This window comes from Oculina patagonica, chromosome 12 (assembly GCF_052425735.1).
Source record: "Oculina patagonica isolate OP01 chromosome 12, crgOcupat, whole genome shotgun sequence".
NCBI classification, from domain to species: Eukaryota; Metazoa; Cnidaria; class Anthozoa; order Scleractinia; family Oculinidae; genus Oculina; species Oculina patagonica.
In genome coordinates, this window is record NC_135769.1 from 20562376 (window position 1) to 20583142 (window position 20767).

At 39.1% G+C, this 20767-nt stretch overlaps 1 protein-coding gene across 2 annotated transcripts in view; it reads right to left on the reverse strand.

Moving 5' to 3' along the window:
* The window catches only part of LOC144633958 (cholesterol transporter ABCA5-like), a 42489-nt gene that overhangs the window by 20780 nt on the left and 942 nt on the right, over positions 1-20767 (reverse strand). For both annotated transcript variants that reach the window (XM_078492889.1, XM_078492888.1), the window contains exons 2-15: positions 17025-17143; positions 15931-16485; positions 15134-15450; positions 13998-14053; positions 12645-12824; positions 11248-11354; positions 10773-10892; positions 10019-10157; positions 9300-9390; positions 7774-7913; positions 6670-6842; positions 5734-5922; positions 4496-4879; positions 2203-2475 (exon numbers count right to left, since the gene is read on the reverse strand). In XM_078492889.1, coding sequence (XP_078349015.1) covers positions 2203-2475; positions 4496-4879; positions 5734-5922; positions 6670-6842; positions 7774-7913; positions 9300-9390; positions 10019-10157; positions 10773-10892; positions 11248-11354; positions 12645-12824; positions 13998-14053; positions 15134-15450; positions 15931-16485; positions 17025-17143 — 2843 coding nt within the window. The remainder of the gene's footprint in view (positions 1-2202; positions 2476-4495; positions 4880-5733; positions 5923-6669; positions 6843-7773; positions 7914-9299; positions 9391-10018; positions 10158-10772; positions 10893-11247; positions 11355-12644; positions 12825-13997; positions 14054-15133; positions 15451-15930; positions 16486-17024; positions 17144-20767) is intronic.

Here is a 20767-nt window from a genome sequence, read left to right on the forward strand (position 1 = left end):
TGTTTATCTCATTAAAGAAGTATATTTTAGCAGTCTAATTTTTATTAGTAGAAACTCAGCGTCTGGCCCGAATCTGATTGGTTCCCCATGATCTTCGCCGAGAAAGCGCGCCGCGGCTCTTAACGGCGATTGTCTCAAAGTGCACAAAGTAGGTGGACTGCAACCGAGCAGCCCGCCCTTCATGAGCGGTCAACTCGGCTGCGCCTCGGACTATTTGCTCATAGAAAACTTGGGCTCGTAGTCTAATTGTTAAATAGAACCTCATAATTATAAAGGGCATACTATTAGTATGTAAACAATGAGGCAACCATAATGACCTAGGGAAAGGGACTGTAAATGGAGGTTATTTGTATGGTCATTATCAATTTATTGTAATTTACAGTATTTCACAGACAACTTCAATGTCTAGGAAAGCCAATGAAATGCTTGGTCACACATACCTTCAATTTTGTTCAACAACATTGTGTTCTTATCTTCTACTTTCCTTTGGGCTTCTTCCAATTTTTTTTTTTGCCTCTCGAGGTCTTCAATTTTCTTAACCAGCTCTCCCTGATCAGGGTTATAACTCGTCGACTCAGACTTTGGGCGCTGGTCGAATAAAAAATATTAAAAAACAAAACTATGGGCGTGACTGGTGATATGCCAATCCTCAGTCAACTATCAACAGTTCTGTGAAATCAATTGACGTAATTAAATACCTTTTTAGGTGGAGTGTATCCCTCGCTGTTGCAAATTCTTTCATCTCGATCGGCCAGCAATAAATGTTTCTCACAAATAAATGTACCGATGTGGGAATGGTGTTGAAAACTATCAAACACCGCAAATAGTCGCCGAGGACAGGAAACAAAACTACCGCTGCATTCATTGTCAGAATGCAGTGAAAAGCAACATTTCAATTTGTTTTCATTAATTTTTTCGTCGAAGTGCTTTTTACAAAGCGTCACATTCTGTAAAAAACCACAGGCCCGTGCTTGAATGTCTGTAAACAGGGACACATTACCCCAACAGTCGACCCCAGCCGGCTTCTTACGCAATTCTCGGGGAGCTTTAACACAGTGCATAGTGCTGCATATTCATAAAAAAATAAAATAAAAATAAAAAATCCCCGACACTATTGCACATTGGCAACAACGATAATTGACCTTGACAGGACGATTTGTAGCCGCGGTTTGGGCGGGAAAATATGGCGTGTGCAAGTCTTGGCAAACCACACAGAAAGACAAGATAATGGAAGTATTACGACGACTTCAGTAAAATGAACAAAATCTTTAATTCAATAATACTCCTTAGAAATTACAAAACTTTCAACGACTAAAATCTACGTACACAACAAGATAAGTCCTAAATGATCAACTGCGTAATATTCCTACGATCCGAGAAGTTAGAAAACTATCGCGTAAAAACAAAACAATTCACGATTTCGTACTCACTGAACTGCAATCTCGGCGGGCAAGAAACCTTTTCTGTCTTTCTACAACAATCGCCACATCACAGCAGAAGTCCTCCTTTAAACAGCGATTATAAAAATTCATATAAACGAAAAAAAAGTCATTTTTGATATGTTTTAGAGAAATTAGTCCTCTCAAACATTTGCCTTTCCTGAGCTTACTGAGTAAGCGGTGACCTTAATAAACGCCAAACACTTGTCCCGACAAAAACAAGAAGCGTAACTTTCGCCTCAAAAGTGAGTCACAAATGGCAGCCTTTTTATGCCAGAACTTTTTCGTCGATGTCTTCACAAATAGCCTAGATGCGTCCTCCATGAACAACAGCTGTTTGTGATGCGACTGCAAATAGTGATGGACGGAGAACAGCGGCGCTTTGAACGCTCAATGACGTGTTCTTTTTTGATTCGCTGTCCGCCATTTTGAAAATCGAATGGCGGGAGTCATGGCGCGGGCAGCATTTGACGCACACTGCGCATGTCCGGCCGTTTTAGCGCTCTGTCATGTAAGCCTGCACTTAACAAGGTGACCGCTAGCCAAAGGCGCCCGCTAGCTCGTGGCAGTAAACTTTGTTAAATGACCCAGGTTAACTTCGTTAAAAGTCATTTAACTAAATTTTCACAATCCTGCCGATTTCTCGAAGCAATATTCATTTCCCCTGGAGGTTCGAAAAATCGGGAGTTTACTGACAAAAAAAACTTCAATGAATATTTCCAACCCCCTCTCCCTCCGCCTAATTCTACTTCTTTCTTCTTACCTGGCGTTCTCCTACAACCAAAATACCAAAGCCACCAGGAATAACAATGAGAGCTAAGCCAAGCAAAAGGATTGAGGTGTACGCTGTGGAGTCAAAAGTCCACTCCGGTTTAAGGCCAGGGAATGGAAGGATGGTGGTCTCCAGTGGATAAGGAGTTTTATTTTGGCTCTTGAGTGCGTTCATGTGCAGAATAGATCCTAGGATGTTGACACCAAGAGGTACAGAATGCACTGTTGTGTCGTTGTATCGCATTTCAAAGCTTGAAGAAAGATCCTGAAAAATTTCGAAAAGAAGGTTGAATTTAAGTATCAATCGCGACAAAGATGAGGCGACTCTTGCGAGTGCCGAAGGATGAAGCCTCTAAAGGGGGGTTTATTTTTCCAACTACAGTAGAACCCTGGTAGAGCGGTTTTTAATTGAGTGTCGTAAAACCAAAACCAAAGTAATTACTCTGGCCAATTACAAAGGACACAGGCAATCCAGTAAACCAATCAAAACTCGAAGCAAATACATGTAGCTGGCACAAGGCGCGGGAAAACGTGCGCGAGAGAGTCACGATTGGTTTTGGTTTTACTTCTGATTGGCTAATAAAGTGGCGCGAGATTTTTAAGTCAATCACTAAGCGTAGTAATTCAAAACCAAAGCAAACGCAATTTACTTTCGACACTCAAGTGAAAACGCTCTAATTCGAACTGGGATAACTCCAACAACCCCACTAACTCGAACAAACTTCCATTTCCCTTGGACCTTGGACTTTTTAGTCATTTCTACTCGGTGAACTCGAAAACCCCGCTAACTCAAACTGTTTTTCGTTTCCCTTCAGAGTTCGAGTTACCGGAGTTCAACTGTAACAGTCTTTTTAAAATTTGGGATAAAATCTAGAGGCAGATGCCTCATCTGTAAGGCCCTGCGCGAATGTTTAAGGATCTATGCCACGGCATTTTGAGTCACTTTTTCTGAAGTACAAAATTTTTAATTAAATTTGAAGGAAAACTCAGAATAATAGATTTCCAAAATAAAATAAAAAACACCAAAGAAGTAACAGCAAACAGATTTAGAATGAAAAAGCAAAGTTGAAAAACAAAAGGGTCAATTTTTCAAGATGCTTCATCTGTGACATATCTCCTTGAAGCTTAGTAGACTGTCACAAGGTAGAATTTTCTGCTATTTCAACCGAGACCCGTTTCCGTTGAAATTAATAACTGTTTTGAATTAGCATAACCCAGAGATCACCATTATGGCAAACTCTCAATCTGATAGGCTACACAAGGGCGGTCAAATTTTCGATAGACTGTTCTGGAGGCACACGCAAGTAAAATTGCTGAATCACATAAACAACTTTCACTTAACTTTTTGTTGAATAGATCCGTCTCTAGGTTACCGTAAAATTCCGGTTATAAGCCCCCCCCCCCCCCGCTTAAGCCCATCTACCTGGAAACAAAAAAATACATCCGATTATAACCCCCCCCCCCGGATAAATGCCCCCCTCTACCGGATGGCAGTACTGAAAATGGCTAAATGTTGCTTTATTATGCGTTTTTAACTTAAAAACGTATTTCGATCAACACTCCCGTGGCTCTTTTCGAAACGATTTTTTCATTCCGCTTATAAGCCCTCCCGGATATAAGCCCCTCCGCTTATAAGCCCACCCAAAACCCCTTACGAAGTTGTATAAGCCCAGGGCTTATAACCGGAATTTTACGGTATGCTAAAACAATTAGCCGGCTTGCTCTCGGTTTATATCTAAGTGGACTTGACGTGGGGCGAAGCCCCTCTCAACTTTAAGCCGAAAGAAACCTCGAGCTCGCCGTCTAATTGGTAAGTAGTTTACTAAGGACAATCCCCAACATAGTGCTTTTGTGGGGAAAACTGAAATACTAAAGGCCTGGCCAAACGGAGATGCAAGTGGACGCAAGTTTTCAACTTGCGTTTACTTGCGTCTCCGTTTGGCCAGAACTTGCGTGCACTTGCGTTGACTTGCGATGACTTGCGTTCACTTTTGTTGAGACCAAATTTGCACACAAATGAACGCAAGTTTTTCACCCTTTGGCCACCCAACGCTAGTCAACGCTTGCTTCAAATACTGAATTGTAGTACGCGCAGTAGCATTTAAATGGCTTTTTTGACAACTTGCGTGCACTTGCGAGTTAAGAGAAATAATTTTCATAAAATTTGAATCTTAATAGATAAAGAAATACGTTAGAAATTGCAGGCGTATTTTTTTTTTATTGCCATTGTCGTTGTTGTTGTAACTAGTTGTTGTTGCAATTTTAGTCAAGAAAAACATACTTACACTGGGCTGCGACAAATTGAATGCCGCTGGAAACTCTCGAATGTTAAATCCCAAGGTTTGTAATGCTCGAGATGAACTGCTCAACATATCATTTATAGAAGACACCAGCGTGGTGCCGACCCCATACTCAGTCAAGTAACCCATTACGTAGTCCATGGCTCGATTGGTAGAGTTCTGCAGAAGGGCATTTGTCGCATAATCCTCATCGCTACCAGGTTTCAAGTACAAATCAGGCGCCAGATGAAGGGGTTCTGGCCGGGCTGCTGTCTTCGTGCTGTCCTTGTTAGCGCGTAATATCGAAAGGCCGGCAATTAACAGACATGGGGGAACGATAATCTGGAAAAATATTTTGGCTGGGGTACGAATTGACATTAACCAGCGAATCTGTGAAAATAGAAGAAACATTTTAAACATTTTCAAAACTGAGCCCCAACACTTCTCTTCTTGAGGGAAATTGCTTATATGTAAAAAGGTAAACAAATAAATAAACATTTTCCCAGGAGAAATCCATTTCCTTGTTTATAGTGACTGACTACAGTTTCCGCACGCTCTCTGGATTCGAGTCCGAGCGTATGAGCTCAAGGCTTTGAGACAAACGTTTTTACAGTGACTGAATACAGTTTCCGCACGCTCTCTGGATTCAAGTCTGAGCGTATGAGCTCAAGGCTTTGAGACAAACGTTTTTAATGCTGCGCGTGCGCAGTTGATCAAAAAGCTGCGATGGCACATTTTTTTGTCTTTCCAGAACTGCACGATTTCTAACGAACCAGTCATTAGAATTTAAAGAAATTTTGCAAGGTTGTACTTTAGAAAGCAAGAAAACTGTTGATAACAAAAAATCTGAAATTTAACAAAGGAATTTTCAAACATTCTAGAGCATTATGATAAAACATAAAGCTGCGAAAAATAACAATTTCCTCTGCAAAAACTTTACTACTTCAGTGTTTAAATCTCAGAATTCTTCCGAGCTTGTTGTATACAAACGATGAAAAACATCTAATGACTGAATTTTCTGAAATCGAGCGTAATTCAAGGCGGGAAAATGTGCAACCTGTGAAAAGGGCGGGAAAAGTCGTGCGAGTCTTGTTCTTGTGCAGCACGTTGGGTGATTGCCCTTGCTCTGATTGGCTAAAAGATGTTGCTGTTAATGTTTCTTTGGCCAATCGGAAGCCGACTCTGTCCCGGAACGTATGCTGTTTGTTTAAGTTATACGGCTCTACTCTAGTCCAGTAACGTACCTTCAGTAATGCTAAGAGCTGCTGTTTTGCCTTCCACACCGGTTTCTGTGAATTGTCCTTCAGTTCTGGATTATTTAGCTCCACTCCTGCCTTGTGCAATGCGTTGACAGACCCTGCGTATCTTGAGCCTCCATCCTCAATGTTGATGGCATCGGTAGGTGCTAGCAGACTTTGAGAACTCTTATCCATCTTCAGAAATGCAAGAAATACAAGTCATCAATTTTATGTCACTACCTCGTAAACACAGTGTGGGAAACTAAACAAAAACTAACTGGTACATTAGAATGGAAGTCTTTCGATGGAGTGAGCCGCCAGATAAAAACTCAAACAGGTAAACAAGGCTCAAATCCTGGGTAAGATCATTAAGTCTTGAGATTTTGGTTGTGCTACTTCATTCCACAGGATTCAAAAGGAGTTTAGGACCCAGGTCTAGCTCCAGCCTAACAGTACAGGGTTCCAAGTCTCCAAGACACAACAAATCCAGAGACCCACTGTATTGATGCGAGGCTCCAAAGAACGATAAACAAGACTTTTGTTTGAGCTCCTGGCTCCAAAACAAACATTTTAGAGCTCTGAGAGTCAAGGGCCGTCCCTTCGGGAACCTGATCACAGATCTATGCGTCTGCACCAAAAGGTCGTACCTTATTGTTACTTATTTTCGTGGGAACTTAATTTCGCGAAAATGGAACGGGCATATTTCGCGGGACTTAAATTTCGCGATTTGGCCAAAAAATATGGTTTAAAGGAACTAAATTTCGCGAAAATTGTCAAAATACTGGTTAGTCTCAAATTTGGCACAACTGATTATAATTTTCCACAGCAATAGTTTCCAATGACACTGAACAAAACCACATAACGACAAGTTGCCAATAACTATCCACTTTGAAAATTTTTTTGTCTAACCACACAAGTTTCAACACTCAAGGAATTTCTTACCTGAGGTTCCAAGTCATCTGATGACGACTCACTCTCTACCTCGCTTGTGTCTTCCAGTTGGAGAAAAACCTCTTCGAGTGTTGTCATGGCAACACCATAGCTGGTCACGCCGAGTAAAGGGGCTGCACAGACCTCAGAACTGTCATTGTTATCTTCCAGAGCTTTGAGTAAATCTACAAAGATAACCAACAAGTACTTTACATATAATAATTTAAAATGTCTCGTACCCGTAAAACGTTTTGTACAACTTGTCTCGAGCTGGTTCCTTACACTGCAAATGCTTGGTTGTCACTCAGTGAGAGCGTGCGTTGCGTGACGACCAAAATCACGGCTGAAAAGGAGATCGTCTTAACCCTAAACCGGATGAAAATTTTGCAATTTGCAAAATTTGCAAACAACGTCAAAAGCCCATGGAATTTGAGAAGTTGCCCTTGTAGAATGAAGCCTTATTTTACGACGTTGTTGCAGGAAACCGCCTGACGGAGTGGTTAATAGACCCGCCACATCAAATCGAACCCAATCGAACACCAATCGTTCGATTGGCTTCGGTAATCGAACATAATTGATCTCACAATAACTTTGGTCTATAGAACAAAATCAAACATTCAATTACCGAACATTCAACAATCGAACAAAATCGAACGTTTGATAACCGAACAGTTGACAATCGAACTCAATCGAATGTTCAATTACCAAACTCATGTTTGTTTATATTGCGGACATTTTGTACGGTGCACCGTCCCCCTGATTAGACCTGCGTGATTTACCGGTACCTATCAAGACGGGATTCCGAACAAAATCGAACCGGATTGAGTTCGATTGTGTTTTTGTTCCATTACCGAACCTAATCGAACGATTGGTGTTCGATTAGGTTTGATTGATTTTTGGTTCCATTTTGTTATATTGGATAAGCTAGGATAGACGCATGACCAAACTTTGACATTAGTCATGTGTAAAATGGGAGTAGATGTTATCAATTTCGCCTGAATTATGCAGGACAACCAACATGTGCACAGGACAGCGACAAAATTAGGTTTGCTTTCTTCTTAATCAAACGCAATAATTTGTTTCATGGCTAACTGGTTAAAACTTAATTCACTTTACCTGGAAAATACGATACTTGCTCCATGGGCAGAGCGAACGCCATTTCTTTTCCGTGGTGACGTATAGCCTGAGCACCTTGCACTTTGCTTTGAACAAGCTCAGTCAACCGCTCTGTGTCACAATCATCTGCTAAAGCCATGCTGAAGAAAAAATTATTATCTTGTTATACCTTCTTGGATTTAAAGGAAATTTCAAATCTTCTGGAGCCAGCTACCATTAAAGTGCTACTGTGATGAAATTCGCATCTTTCCTTTCGTAGCCGTTTTAAAATATTAACAAGTTCTCTTTATGATATGAAAAATGCCGTTTACTGTTTTCCAATATCTCTTTTCTTTCCAGAGATATTCAAGTTTTTAAAATATGCAAATTAGCAAAGCGATGACGTCATAGACTCAACTAAATTTTGATCAAATATGAAGAAAGTGATATCTCAGCCAATTTGTATCTAAAGTCTCTGATTTTTTGCAGAAAAACTCTGCTAATTGTATTTTACCATTTGACTTCAACAGTTTGGTTACCATGGCAACACACTAGGTTCCAGATCCCCTCGATGCTAAAGGCTTTTCTGGCCAATTCTGGCATTCTTTATCGTTATTTGTCAAAAATGCTTTACATATGTAATAAGGCAAGCATATGAAGAGATTAGGCAAACGTCTTGCCCGGGTTTCATTTTTCCAAACTGAAAAATTCTAAAATATTAAAAATAAATTGGTGGGGACTGGAAAGGAGTGCGTTGCCATGGTAACATAATTTAATTAGAGCTGCACTTGTGTCACCTGTAGAACTATTAGTATACCAAGTTTCAATGGTCTCTGCAGAAAAATGACTGAGAGAACTCAAGTTTTGTACCTGACATAAAATTGGGTTGAATAGATGACGTCATCAGTCACCTAATTTGCATATTTTACGATTTTTGTAAGCTTAAATATCTCCGGAACTAAAAAAGATATTTGAAAACGGAAAACGGCATTTTGAATCTTTCGTTAAATACTCTATAAAACGCTAAAAAAAGCAAGGGGTGAAAATTTGATCGCAGTAGCACTTTAAATATTGCACTAAACAAGTATTTTAATTTTTGAGTGTAAATGCTGTGGTTCAATTTAATTGTTGATGCAATTTCATTTGGTGTTTTCCGTCCTTTGGTTTATAGTAAACTGTGATGATAACCAAAAGAAAATGCTAGATTGTACCATTAAGGGTAAATTGAACCACAAAATATAAGATAAACTCACCTTGCAGAACAGGGAATTTTTAAAAACATCTCATTACAAAAAAAAAACTTTGCTATTAATAACAAATTCTCATTTAAAGAGCCTGTCAAGAAAAGTCCATGCCCATCTTACTCCAGACATCATTGCGGGCCCGAGAGAGGCCTGCAACCCCCGCACTTTATAACCTGTGGTTACCACTAGTTTTATTGAAGAACTTAAGAAGCTGACTTAACAAGCTACAAGCTGTGTTGACTGGCAAGAAAGCATGCGCAAAAATCACCACATTTGTCAAGTCCTGAGAGTTACAAAACTTACTTCAAATGATATCCAATTCCAAAGCGATTCTTGAGAAAAAGTGAACTTCCTGCACAGCGCACTTTTCCTTTGGATAAAATAGCTTTGTAATCTGCAGAAAACAAAACAGTATTCACTGAAGCCTTACAGCACAGACTGTTTCAAACTAACCAGTTATAAGTCTAAAGAATTAATAAAACTGGACAAAAAGGTTTTTTTAGATAACTAAGAATCGAAAAATTTCCCTCAGATATACACTCAAGTACAAGTTATACAAACACGTTCTGATTCCCTCAGATGAGACCAGTTCTACAGCGCTGTTAGCTAACCATGGGCGCAACCAAGAACGTTCTCACCATTTCAAGTCAAAGAAGGGAACAATCCATTCTTTGTAACAAATGGATAAAACTTTTTTTTGCTTTTCTTCTCAATAGACCTCTTTAGCTTCATTTGCTTGTTGTCCCATTGTAGACCACGTAATGCTACCTTTGAGAATTATTTCTTTCAAATTCAAACAAATTCATGTGGAAATGAACGAATAATTTCCAGGAAGCCAAAGGAACAATTCTCTTGAGAGCATCATGTGATCTACAATGGGCAATTTACATACGTAGCTAAAGAGGTCTATTACCTGAGTTAGGCCCCCACAAATGATGACTGAACATCAAAAGGGAAAAACACCATTCTCCGAGGAAAGAGATACGATTGTTAAAAATTACATAGTCAGCCATCTATATTACCAGCTAAAATGTCGGCTTCATCCATAAAATGCGTTGTAAGGAGGACCACTCTGTTTTTACACTTTTCCTTTAACAAGGACCACAAGAGGCGCCGAGAATATGGGTCCATTCCGCTAGTGGGTTCATCTAAAATTACCACCTATAAGTAACAAAATAAATTGACTGTTTCAAATCTCATTACTGCTTCCTATACATTCCTTTAAAAAAAATCTCCCACCACTTTCTCAACCAATCAGAAGAAAAAAACACCACATGTTTTTGCTTTGAGTTTTGACTGGTTGACTGGATTGTCTATGTCCGTTGTGATTGGCCAGAGTGATTACTTAAGTTTTGGTTTAGAGATACCGTAAAATTCCGGTAATAAGCCCCCCCCCCGCTTATAAGCCCCCCCCCCCCCCCGCTTATAAGCCCCCCCGGTTATAGGCCCATCAACCTGGAAACAAAAAATTCCATCCGGTTATAAGCCCCCCCCGGATATAAGCCCCCCCTTACCGGATGACAGTACTGAACAGGGCTAAATGTTGCTTTTTTGTGCATTTTTAACTTTAAATCGTATTTCGATCAACACTCCCGAGGCTCGTTTCGAAACGTTTTTTTCCTTCCGCTTATAAGCCCTCCCGAATATAAGCCCCTCTGCTTATAAGCCCACCCAAAAACCCTAACGAAGTTGTATAAGCCCAGGGCTTATAACCGGAATTCTACGGTACTCAATTGAAAGTGTTTCTAACCCATGCACGTAACAACAGATCCCTACCTTTGGGTCTCCAATAAGTGCCATGCCCACACAAAGTTTTCTCTTCTGCCCTCCGCTCAAATCTTTTGACAATGTGTCCTTTTGGTCAGCCAGGTCAATCTCTTTCATCAGGGAACTCACCTTAAAAAAATCACACCAAGATTTTCACGTGACTGTTAAAAGTATTATTTGCATCTACTTTGGTTTTGCATTTAAATATGCTTATTGATTGGTTAAAAAAACTTGCACCACTTTCTTAGCCAATCAGAAGTTAGATCAAGTAAAACCAAAACTGATTGTTACTCGCTTGCACACCTTTTTTCTGTGCTACATTCCAGCTACATGCCTTTTGCTTCGAGTTTTGATTGCTTCACTGGATTGCCTGTGTCCTTTATAATTGCCCATGTGCATGCAGTGATAACTTTGGTTTTGGTCTTACGACACTCAATTGAAATTGTTCTATTGTTGTCATTTTGTGAACAATGAGTTAAGTTACCATTTCCTCCCGCTCCTCTATGGCTACTTCCTTCAACCCAGCATAGAACTCTAAATGTTCCCTCACAGTCATAAAGTTGAACAGCACATTCTGTTGTTGGCACACACCTTGCAGAAACAAACAAACATAAAAAAAAGAAGATAAAAGATCACTTCTAACATTTACTTAGTACAGTCGACTCCCGATAACTCGAATTTTCGAGGGAAAATGAAAAAGGTTCGAGTTATCGAGAGTTGAGAACAAATGACTGGAAATAAGGAAAAATGGTGTTAACTGTTTTTCAATTCATACAGCGTACGTTTTAATCCAATTATAGAATTGAAAAGTCAAGTGAAAATGGAACAATACATTTCCAAATAACTGTATAAATTGTATTCAAACATAATGTGAAAAAAAGCAGCAGGAGATGTCTGGGTACTGCGAACTTTGTAGGTTTCAAAGAGAACAACGTCCGGCTACTACTATAGAGTTCAAGCGATTGACTTTATACGCCCTGATGCTTCTCAACTAATCAATATCGATTATCCTTGAAAGTTTTCCATGGTGGACTTGCTATCGGTATCAACCTCTAACAACAAACTAAACATCTGCAGCACGTCAATGTTCGCCAATGACATGGCACAGTTCGTGTTTTGGGGGGCATTTTGGGGCGGCTCTGACTCGTGTTCGTATTTATTTCAAAACAAAGTCAGTGTTTTTTACTACAGTACACTGTTTGTTGTGACTTGTCACGTATTGACTGACATGGTTTGAGTTATCAAGGGTAAAATAATATAGAAAATGGCCTGAAGGGAAACAAAAATTGTTTCGAGTTAGCGGGGGATTTGAGTTATCGAGGGTTCGAGTTACAGAGGTTAAAATTACTGTATTTATGTATGACGGAAATCCAGGGGAAATCGATTTTGGTTCAAGTTAGCGAGGGTTAGAGTTATCGGGAGTCGACTGTACATGCTCAATAAAAATAACAACAGAAACAATAGTTTGGTTCACTCAAAATAACTTTAAAATGTCTGACTTCATTGGTGCTCTTTCAGGAAAAAAGTAACATACACATCACCAGCACAAAATGTGAGCATAAACATATTAGCTACCGGTACTCTTTTTTATCCATGAATAGCGTGACTAAAGGGATTTAAGTTATTGAAAAGAATAAACATCACAACAGAATAATCAATGCATCATCCTTGGTATCTGTTATTATTATGTTTAGAGAGAAAAAAAATTCAGAGGGTCTTTTTTTTTTATTTTGGGGAGGGGGGGGGCCCGGGTTAGTTACAAACCTTTAATTTTATTGCTACTTTCAGAGGGGTGCATTACTTTCAGACCTTGAAACAAAGAGAGGCAGGGATGGGGTGGGGGGGAAGAGGGTTATGAAAGCTCTATTGTTTTTAGCTTACCAATAACTTTCCTTATTTCCTGCATCTGAATAGGATCAGTGATGTCCATTCCATACACAGTAGCATTCCCCTCAGTAGCAGGAACCATTCCTGTCATTATAGATATCAGAGTTGTCTTGCCTGCTCCATTGTGACCCAGCAATGCCGTCACATGCCCTTCATAAATATCCATACTGACCCCTAATGGTGCAAGTCAAGTGAATGTGAATTAAGAGCTTCCCTACAGTCTGGCTAAACAGTGATCATACAGACACTTGGTAGAGAAACATGTTTCAGTTGTAAAAGTGCTTTGGAAATTTGTTCCTTTTTAAAAATGAATGGCTTTTATTCAAATTTACGTTTTAAAAATATTATTAAACTACGTACCGGTGTTACTACTTGCAAAAGTAACTAACCTACTAACATGCTTTAAAACTGATAACGACCTAAAAAACACTAACCCTGTTGACACACACAATGGTTCATCGCAGGGATTAAAAAAAATTGTCTGGTTGTCCAATACATTTAGCTCTTTCTGCCAGACAAGTAACATTTCATGACTAATGCGGGTAAAAAAATTCCCAGTAGATGCGTGACACTTTCAAAGTAGTACTATAAACAAAACAAAAACTAAAAAAATGTTGTCAACAGTGTCATTTTGTGTAATTAACACAAACGTTTCGGGCATAGCCCTTCATCAGTGTGAAAACCGTTTTCCAATGTGTGTACGCGATCGCATGTTGGATTTAAAAGTCCCAAGAGCGTGCGGAAACCTGAGTGCGTGCGCCCAGTTTAAATGAAATGAAAAGCATTGTTCAAGCCCAGCGGTTGCATGCGATCGCGTACACACATTGGAAAACGGTTTTCACACTGATGAAGGGCTATGCCCGAAACGTTTGTGTTATATTACACAAAATAACACTGTTGACAACATTTTTTTAGTTTTTGTTTTGTTTATAGTAAGTAACATTTCATGCTCACTTGTCCCAAAAAGGTAGAAAAAAAATCAAAAAGCAAGTTGGGATGAGGGTATATTAAAATCTGAGATGTGCTTATTAATAATAATAATAATAATAATAATATTTTTTTTAAATTTTAAGAATACAACAACTTTATTTCATATATAATATTTTAAAAAAGGTAACATGTGTAATGTGTTATAATAATAATAATAATAATAATAATAATAATAATAGTAGTTTATTAAAAAACTCTTTTGCAGTTTAAAAGAAACTGAATTAGCGAGTAACTCTTACATGAGATATGATAAGTATACTATTTAAAATTAACAATCTATCAAAAAATGACTATGCATAATATTATTTACGAAAAGAAGCAAAATGTAAATATTATTTTTAATTATCTTATACTTACCATTAACTGCAACCACATCCTCTTTTCCATGGAAGACTTTCCTCAACTTGTGGATGCTAAAAGAATATTGTTATACAATTAAAATCTTAAGCATACATTCAAATTTCAAATGTAATTCTTGTATGTTTACTGGCGTTGCAATAATAATTAACAAAAGCAGAGATGCTTAACTCTTCTTTTCAAATCCAGTACAATCAAAACCATTTAGTGATTTAGCCTAGTCTTGACCAATGTTTCATAGATTCATAGCAAGTCATCTGCTGACTAGATAATTTAAAAAGTATCTAAGACATGTATCGAACTGTCCCGAACAGCAAGCAAAGTTTGAGAGCTGCTTGCATTGTCTGAACAGTTTCTCAAGCCCCGCTTAAGAAACCAAAGGATTGTTTTGACATTTTTTTAATTGATTCTTATCTAGGAGGTTTGACTTTATTCAGAACTCTGCTCTACAATACAAATAACTTTGTTCAGGGCTCGAGACTAACTTTTTGCTAACTAGCCTAGTGACTAGTGACAGCTTTGATTTCACTAGCCAAAACCAATTTTCTACCAGCCAGAACTAGTGTTTTTTTTTTTACCAAGCCACCTGAGACAAAACCAATCATGACAAGTCAGACAAGATTGGTTTCTTCTCGCTTTTTTGGTCCTACCCATCGCAGAACAATTTCGATTATTCATCGGAACCTCATCTAACATGTGTACATAAAAGATTTTTTATAAGTGAACATTCGCATTGTGCGATTTTTCATCCTCGTTCATTCAACCTTACCCAATCACTGATTAACGCTACAACCTACATTATGCTCGATTTCCCAGACTGGGACTGAAATAATTAACATAACATAAACAGTTTTCTTTCATTCGTCGCTTTCGTCGCCAGAAAGTTCTTTTAATAAAAAGTTATCATTTGTTCGCTTTTCGGTAACTTAGCTTGTCCACATATTCATATTCTTTGATTTATGTCAACAGTGAACTTGTTAGTTCCGTTCTCTCAGTTTCTTTTCACAAATCTGCCCGAAATAACCAATAGCCATTTTGGCTAGTGAAAGCCCAAAACCTACTAGCCAAAACTCCATTTTTTACTAGCCTTTGGCTAGTTGGCTACTGATAGTCTCGAGCCCTGTTGTTTTATTTACCTTATTACTTCACTTCCATGCATGTCTGCTGGCATGGCCTCAATATCATCAGATGCCTCTTGTACTCTTGCTGACATCTGTCGAGCAGGAGCTTTCTTTGTGCCTTTTGCACTGAACAAACTTTTCCAAAAAGAAGGCATGAAGATGAAGTGTGGTGGTTTCCGTGGACCATACTCAGCGGGAATCACCGCATCAAAGTACAGCGCCAACAGAAAGTACAAAATAGCATCAACTATCAACATGATGATGAGATTGATGGCTGGAAATGTTCCTTTGGTGGTCAAATTGTGAAAATGTAGACCCTCTACATCAACAGCCTGAAAAAAAAAAAAAAGCATGGTGACCTACCGGTATATTTTTTATTGCATAATTTTGGTGCAAATTTTCCTCTTTGAGTTGGACGATTTTGAAAAAAAAAAGGGGGGTGTTGTCCTACACACAGAGTAGGTATTTTAAGTTCTTATTGTCCTAAACAGAATCAGGGTTTCAAACCCCTAGCGGCACCCCTGTACCTAAACATAGGTCAAGTCCCCCCCCCCCTTTGGGAGACAGTCTACCCTTTACAAAATTGACTGTTCTGATTGTTTAATTTTCTCTAACTAGCTACGTATACTATAGTGAACAATTGGCTAACTGCTGCACTAAGCCTTGTTTATTAAGACTCCTCCCACATATAAACATAATAATTACTATTCTAAAATAAATAATTGATCTTAAGAGAGTTAAGGATCATTTGAGAGGAGATTTAACAAGATTGGTAAAATGTTTGAAAATCACAGCTCAAGTCAACACACTACCTGTGAAATGGCAAGACCAAATGCTGTTGGAGAAAACAGCGCCACTACCCACTTCACAGCATTGGGCACATCAATGGCGATAAGAGGAATAGCAATGGCACCAAATATTGTTGTACCTAATGATGCAAAGAGACCAGCACTCCTAGCATTCTTGAAGAACGGCGTGAACATAAAGGCCATGGTGATGATGGTTAAGCCATACAGGTAGCAAATTATCACCATCACAAGGTAGTTGCTCCCACCAAATATTCCACCGGGTACAGTGATAGCATTCATCACGAGCACCGCAAACAGCATGATAACTGCATATGTAATGGCCCAAGATAACCAGTAGGCGACATCTGATGTGCCCATGATTCTCATTAGCTCCTTCAGCTTGGTTTCTTTCTCTTGTACCAGGTTAACAAGAAGTATAGTGAGGTACGGTGCAAACGCCATCACAATATAAATCAGCACAGTGTAGGAAAATCCTTGTAGAGATGGTGTGAATGCCTCCTTTGGCATCATCTTTGCTTGGATGTTAGGGACAATGTAGTATGGCAAATTGGCTTCAATCTTGAAATAAAAAGAAAAACTCTAATTACAAACAGAATAGCACACTTGGGAAAGAAAATAATTAAGACTGAAGTGAAAACACTTCCATTTAAATACAAAATTTTAAGCATCTGAGGTATACATGTAGTAGGGATATTTGAAGGTGCGTACGGAAAAACGGCCGCTTGAATTTCTGGCTAAATCGAACATTATAAAAACAGCTCCAAATTTCGCATCCAGGTTTGTTTATGTGTGATAAACACTGTCCTGTGTTTCATTTCGCTGCTCTCTCCTTTGTTTTGAAAATAACACAGGCAAAAACCCTACAAGGAAAGTCTGCTGGCTGACTGGGAGAACGTAAGCTTGCAAAATGCCTTTTTTTGTATACATTATTTCTGAAAAACGAACAAAAGACCAGCGAAATGAAACACAGGACAGTGTATAGCACACGTAAACAAACTCACATGCGAAATTTGGAGCTGTTTTGATAATGTTCGATTTAGCCAGAAATTCAAGGGGCCGTTTTTCCGTACGCCCCTTCAATTATAGTAGTACCATACCTTTGTGATAGCAGCATCAATACTTGCTTGTAAAGTTGCAACTTTTACTATGATGTAAGAATTGGCTGGACAATCACCAGGGTCAGAAAACTTGGATGCATTATGACATTTCCCTTGGCCTTGAAAGAGATAAACAGTATTGAATAGTTAGTGATAATTATAGTGGTTTTCATCATTTTCTTGACTGAAAGAGCCTGAAACTTTTTTTCAGGTTTTCAGTAGTATGGCTGCACTTGCATTTATCATATATATATATATTTCATTGTTACTGCTGAACACACATTCATTTATTTCACATATACTTGGGCCGAGTATCATGTCCACCTCACATAAAGGGCTTACCCATAAACAACCGCTCTCATGTGGCTTTGATAGCTCAGTGGTAGAGCATTGCACTGGTAACGCAAAGGTCATTGGTTTCGATTCCCACTCAGAGCCTGAAATTTTTTAGGTTTTCAGTAGTATGGCCACACCTGCATCTATCATATATTAATTATCACTTTGTGATATTAATATTTTCATATGAATAGCTTACTACAGTTTTGAGAGTGTAAATGAGGCTAACTTTTAACTCCTTGGTAAAATTTTCAGAAATGTTTTATCTTTGTCTTATGAGTGTTTGTTATGGCATACAACCCTCATATACGACTTGTGACCAATAAAAATGCTAATAAATGGCCAAATGAATGACCGAGTTTAAGAGGGGACTGGGAACTAGTAGTTTCAATGGAATCTACACTAGTTATGGCCCCACCTCAAAATTTCAGAAATTCGAATTTAGCTCTGATTAATTAAACATTTGTGCAAAATATAAAAAAATTATCTAAGACAGACTTTTTGCACAAATTTTTTAGGAAAATGTCATATTTGGCCTATTTTTTAAAATATAGCTCAAAATCTGTCTGTCTTTATCTTATTTTGCATAAATGTTTTAATCAGATCCAATTTCCCACCAAGATGGGACCTTAGCAACCAAGACAGCAATGCTTGCCAATGTCGATCAAAAAGTGAAATTATATTATTCTTTGTAGTCTTGCAAATATAGACCTAGGCAGTCATCTATCAGTGTCAGAACATCCCTAGAGCTGAACACTCAAAAGCAATAATTATTGTTTATGTATCAGTCAATTCCAAGTGAGATCATGGCCCCCCGGTTAACCCCCGAGCATTTGACTTTTTCAAAATGTCGGATCAAATTCCCCACTATGTGGGCCAGTTGCATGTTCAAATGCCCCATCGGTCAGGGCTGAAATGTCACTGTGAGTTGGGTTTTCTTGTTAACACCAGGTCTAAACGGACACTCATGCCCTATTTAATCAGCCAATAATAGGAAAAGATACATTGACACTACTTTACATTCATGTAACCAAATTTTAACTTCATGCACATGAGCTCGCTAGCTCTTTATAGTTAGACACATTTTGTGGACAGTCTTAATGCCCGACCATCCGGGCTTCTGTTTGATCAAATTCCCCACTATCTGGGCCTCAGTAGCGGTCAAATGCCCAGGGGTTGCCCAGGGGGGATGATCTCGCTTGGAATTGACTGATACACTAATACATCTCGTTTTCTTTATTTACATAGATGTCACATATTTGTACTCTATGTCTTTCTATGTAAACAGGGGCAATGTTGCCATTGTTGTCTTAGGTAAATTTTTGTGCAACTAGAGCTTGGTGCAACAGAACTGTGAGATATGAGTTGCATTGATACTTAAGCATTGCAGATACCATTATGGAAACGCGCCCATTGAAAAGCGTCGCACGGGAAAATGCAAATAAGCTTAAAATTAAACACAGAGCATGCGTAACGTATTGTCAATCAAGTAATCCCCTGTGTAGGTCGATTTCTCAACCATTGTTTTTGCTAAGACAGCGGAAATAATGGGACGGTGATTTGTGGTTAGTCCCGGGAGGCAAACGTAATTGTCAGTCGCCACTACTAGACAGTTTAGCGATTAGAAATTTGTTGTTTACTCCTTTGCTCGGTGAAATTTTCACTCTGTCGACTGCCCTTTCTCTAAACAGTTGTTATTTTGCTTGTGAAAATGGGCGATTCCAGAAAATATCCGTACCATACCACGGACGGCTTTTTGGAAATCCGAGGGCAAGGGGGGGTTCATTGAACTGGAATTCCGAAGGCATGGGGGGATACTTACGATTGGAAATTCCAAAGGCATGGGGGAGTTCCAGGTCTTGGATTTCCAGAGGAGAAAACAAGAATGTGTTCCTTGAAAATGCTTATTTTGTGGACTACCAAGTCGCAAATAAAGCACGAACTGACACCGCGTAGCGGAAGCAGGATACAAGACAAGTATCGATCGATCAGGCATGTGTTTGCGTTCATTTACAAAAGAAAATCGGTAAAATGTGGGTTCTACATCAATCTTCAGATGCCTTAACTTTGATGAACTTCTTCATTCGCTCTTTGTTTTCTTGTCAAAGCGGATCCACAAATATTAAGTCCATTCAGTGGAGTGGGAAACTCTTTTGCTACGCTTCGAGACGCCATTTTGAAGCACATGGGTTGGGAGCGACTGCTGACCGTGAAGGCTCAAATCCAAGATGGCGGATATGTCAGTGCACTCGATCGTATTATCTTCCGAGTTTACACACGTGCATCACGCGATATTTTTATTTTAATGTTCTGCACCAGTTTGGGGCAATGTAAAATTAATGTAGGTTGTATCTGTTGAACAAGGGTAAGGGGAAAAGTCTAATTTTTTTTACATTTTCATCCCAGAATCTCTCGAGTCATAATGACTGTCTCTATGTACAGATCGAGTCATTTGAAATAATTTGATGTAAAATACGCCACATTGGGCGTATTTGCGAACCCTGACGGGAATTCTAAAGAGCTTAACTAAAAAATGAAAAATCTGAATGGGAGGGGGGGTTAATGATTATGGAATTCCGAGGACATGGGGGGATAACGAATTTTGGAATTTCCGAAGGCAAGGGGGGCTAAAATATGGAAGCCGTCCGTGGTATGGTACGGATATTTTCTGGAATCGCCCAATGATTTCTAATCGGTTTAAATAAGGTTTTCCGATAAAATGCAAGTAAATAACACATGCAGCAAATTAGTCTGAAATTCAGCCGTCCTCTCGACCCATCCCCCCAACGGAGGGGCGCGGACTAGCAGCAAATTAAAGCGGCAAATTGTTTACAACCCGTGCCGAAGCGGCGAGAGCCACGAAATATTCGGTTGCCTTCTTTCCAAAGTGTTTCGCTTTAAACTTAACAATAATTCTCGTCGAAACAAAGATATTTTCACGGCTTTTGGCGAGCAAACCTCAAACAAAACTTGGAATGTACGTTCACGATATTCATGTGTAATCGGCCGCTAAAATATAAACAACTTTATGCAAAACTCGTGTTAAAATTTAACCTGCGTATCGCGTGGCAAATTTCATTCGGTTTAGAACCGCTTTCTCTTGTTGACATAAAAAACCTGCCTTCTTCACAGAAATCCGAGCTTTAAACAACAAGATTGACTTGAAAAGTTACTGAAAACAGACTGGATTGCCAAAATTCGCACCATGTGTACGGCGCTTCGAATTTTGGTCGCGAAATATTACTTTCGAGGTTTTGCATAAACTGTTCGATAAAAAGAGCTTGCCGACACTTCCAAACAATCGGCATTGTCCTCTAAAGGACTCAGGGGCATAGCGTTCAACTCCCTTTTGGGAATTTGTCACTTCAGGATCTAAAGAAACCGAAACTGTCGGCAGCTTTTGCAGT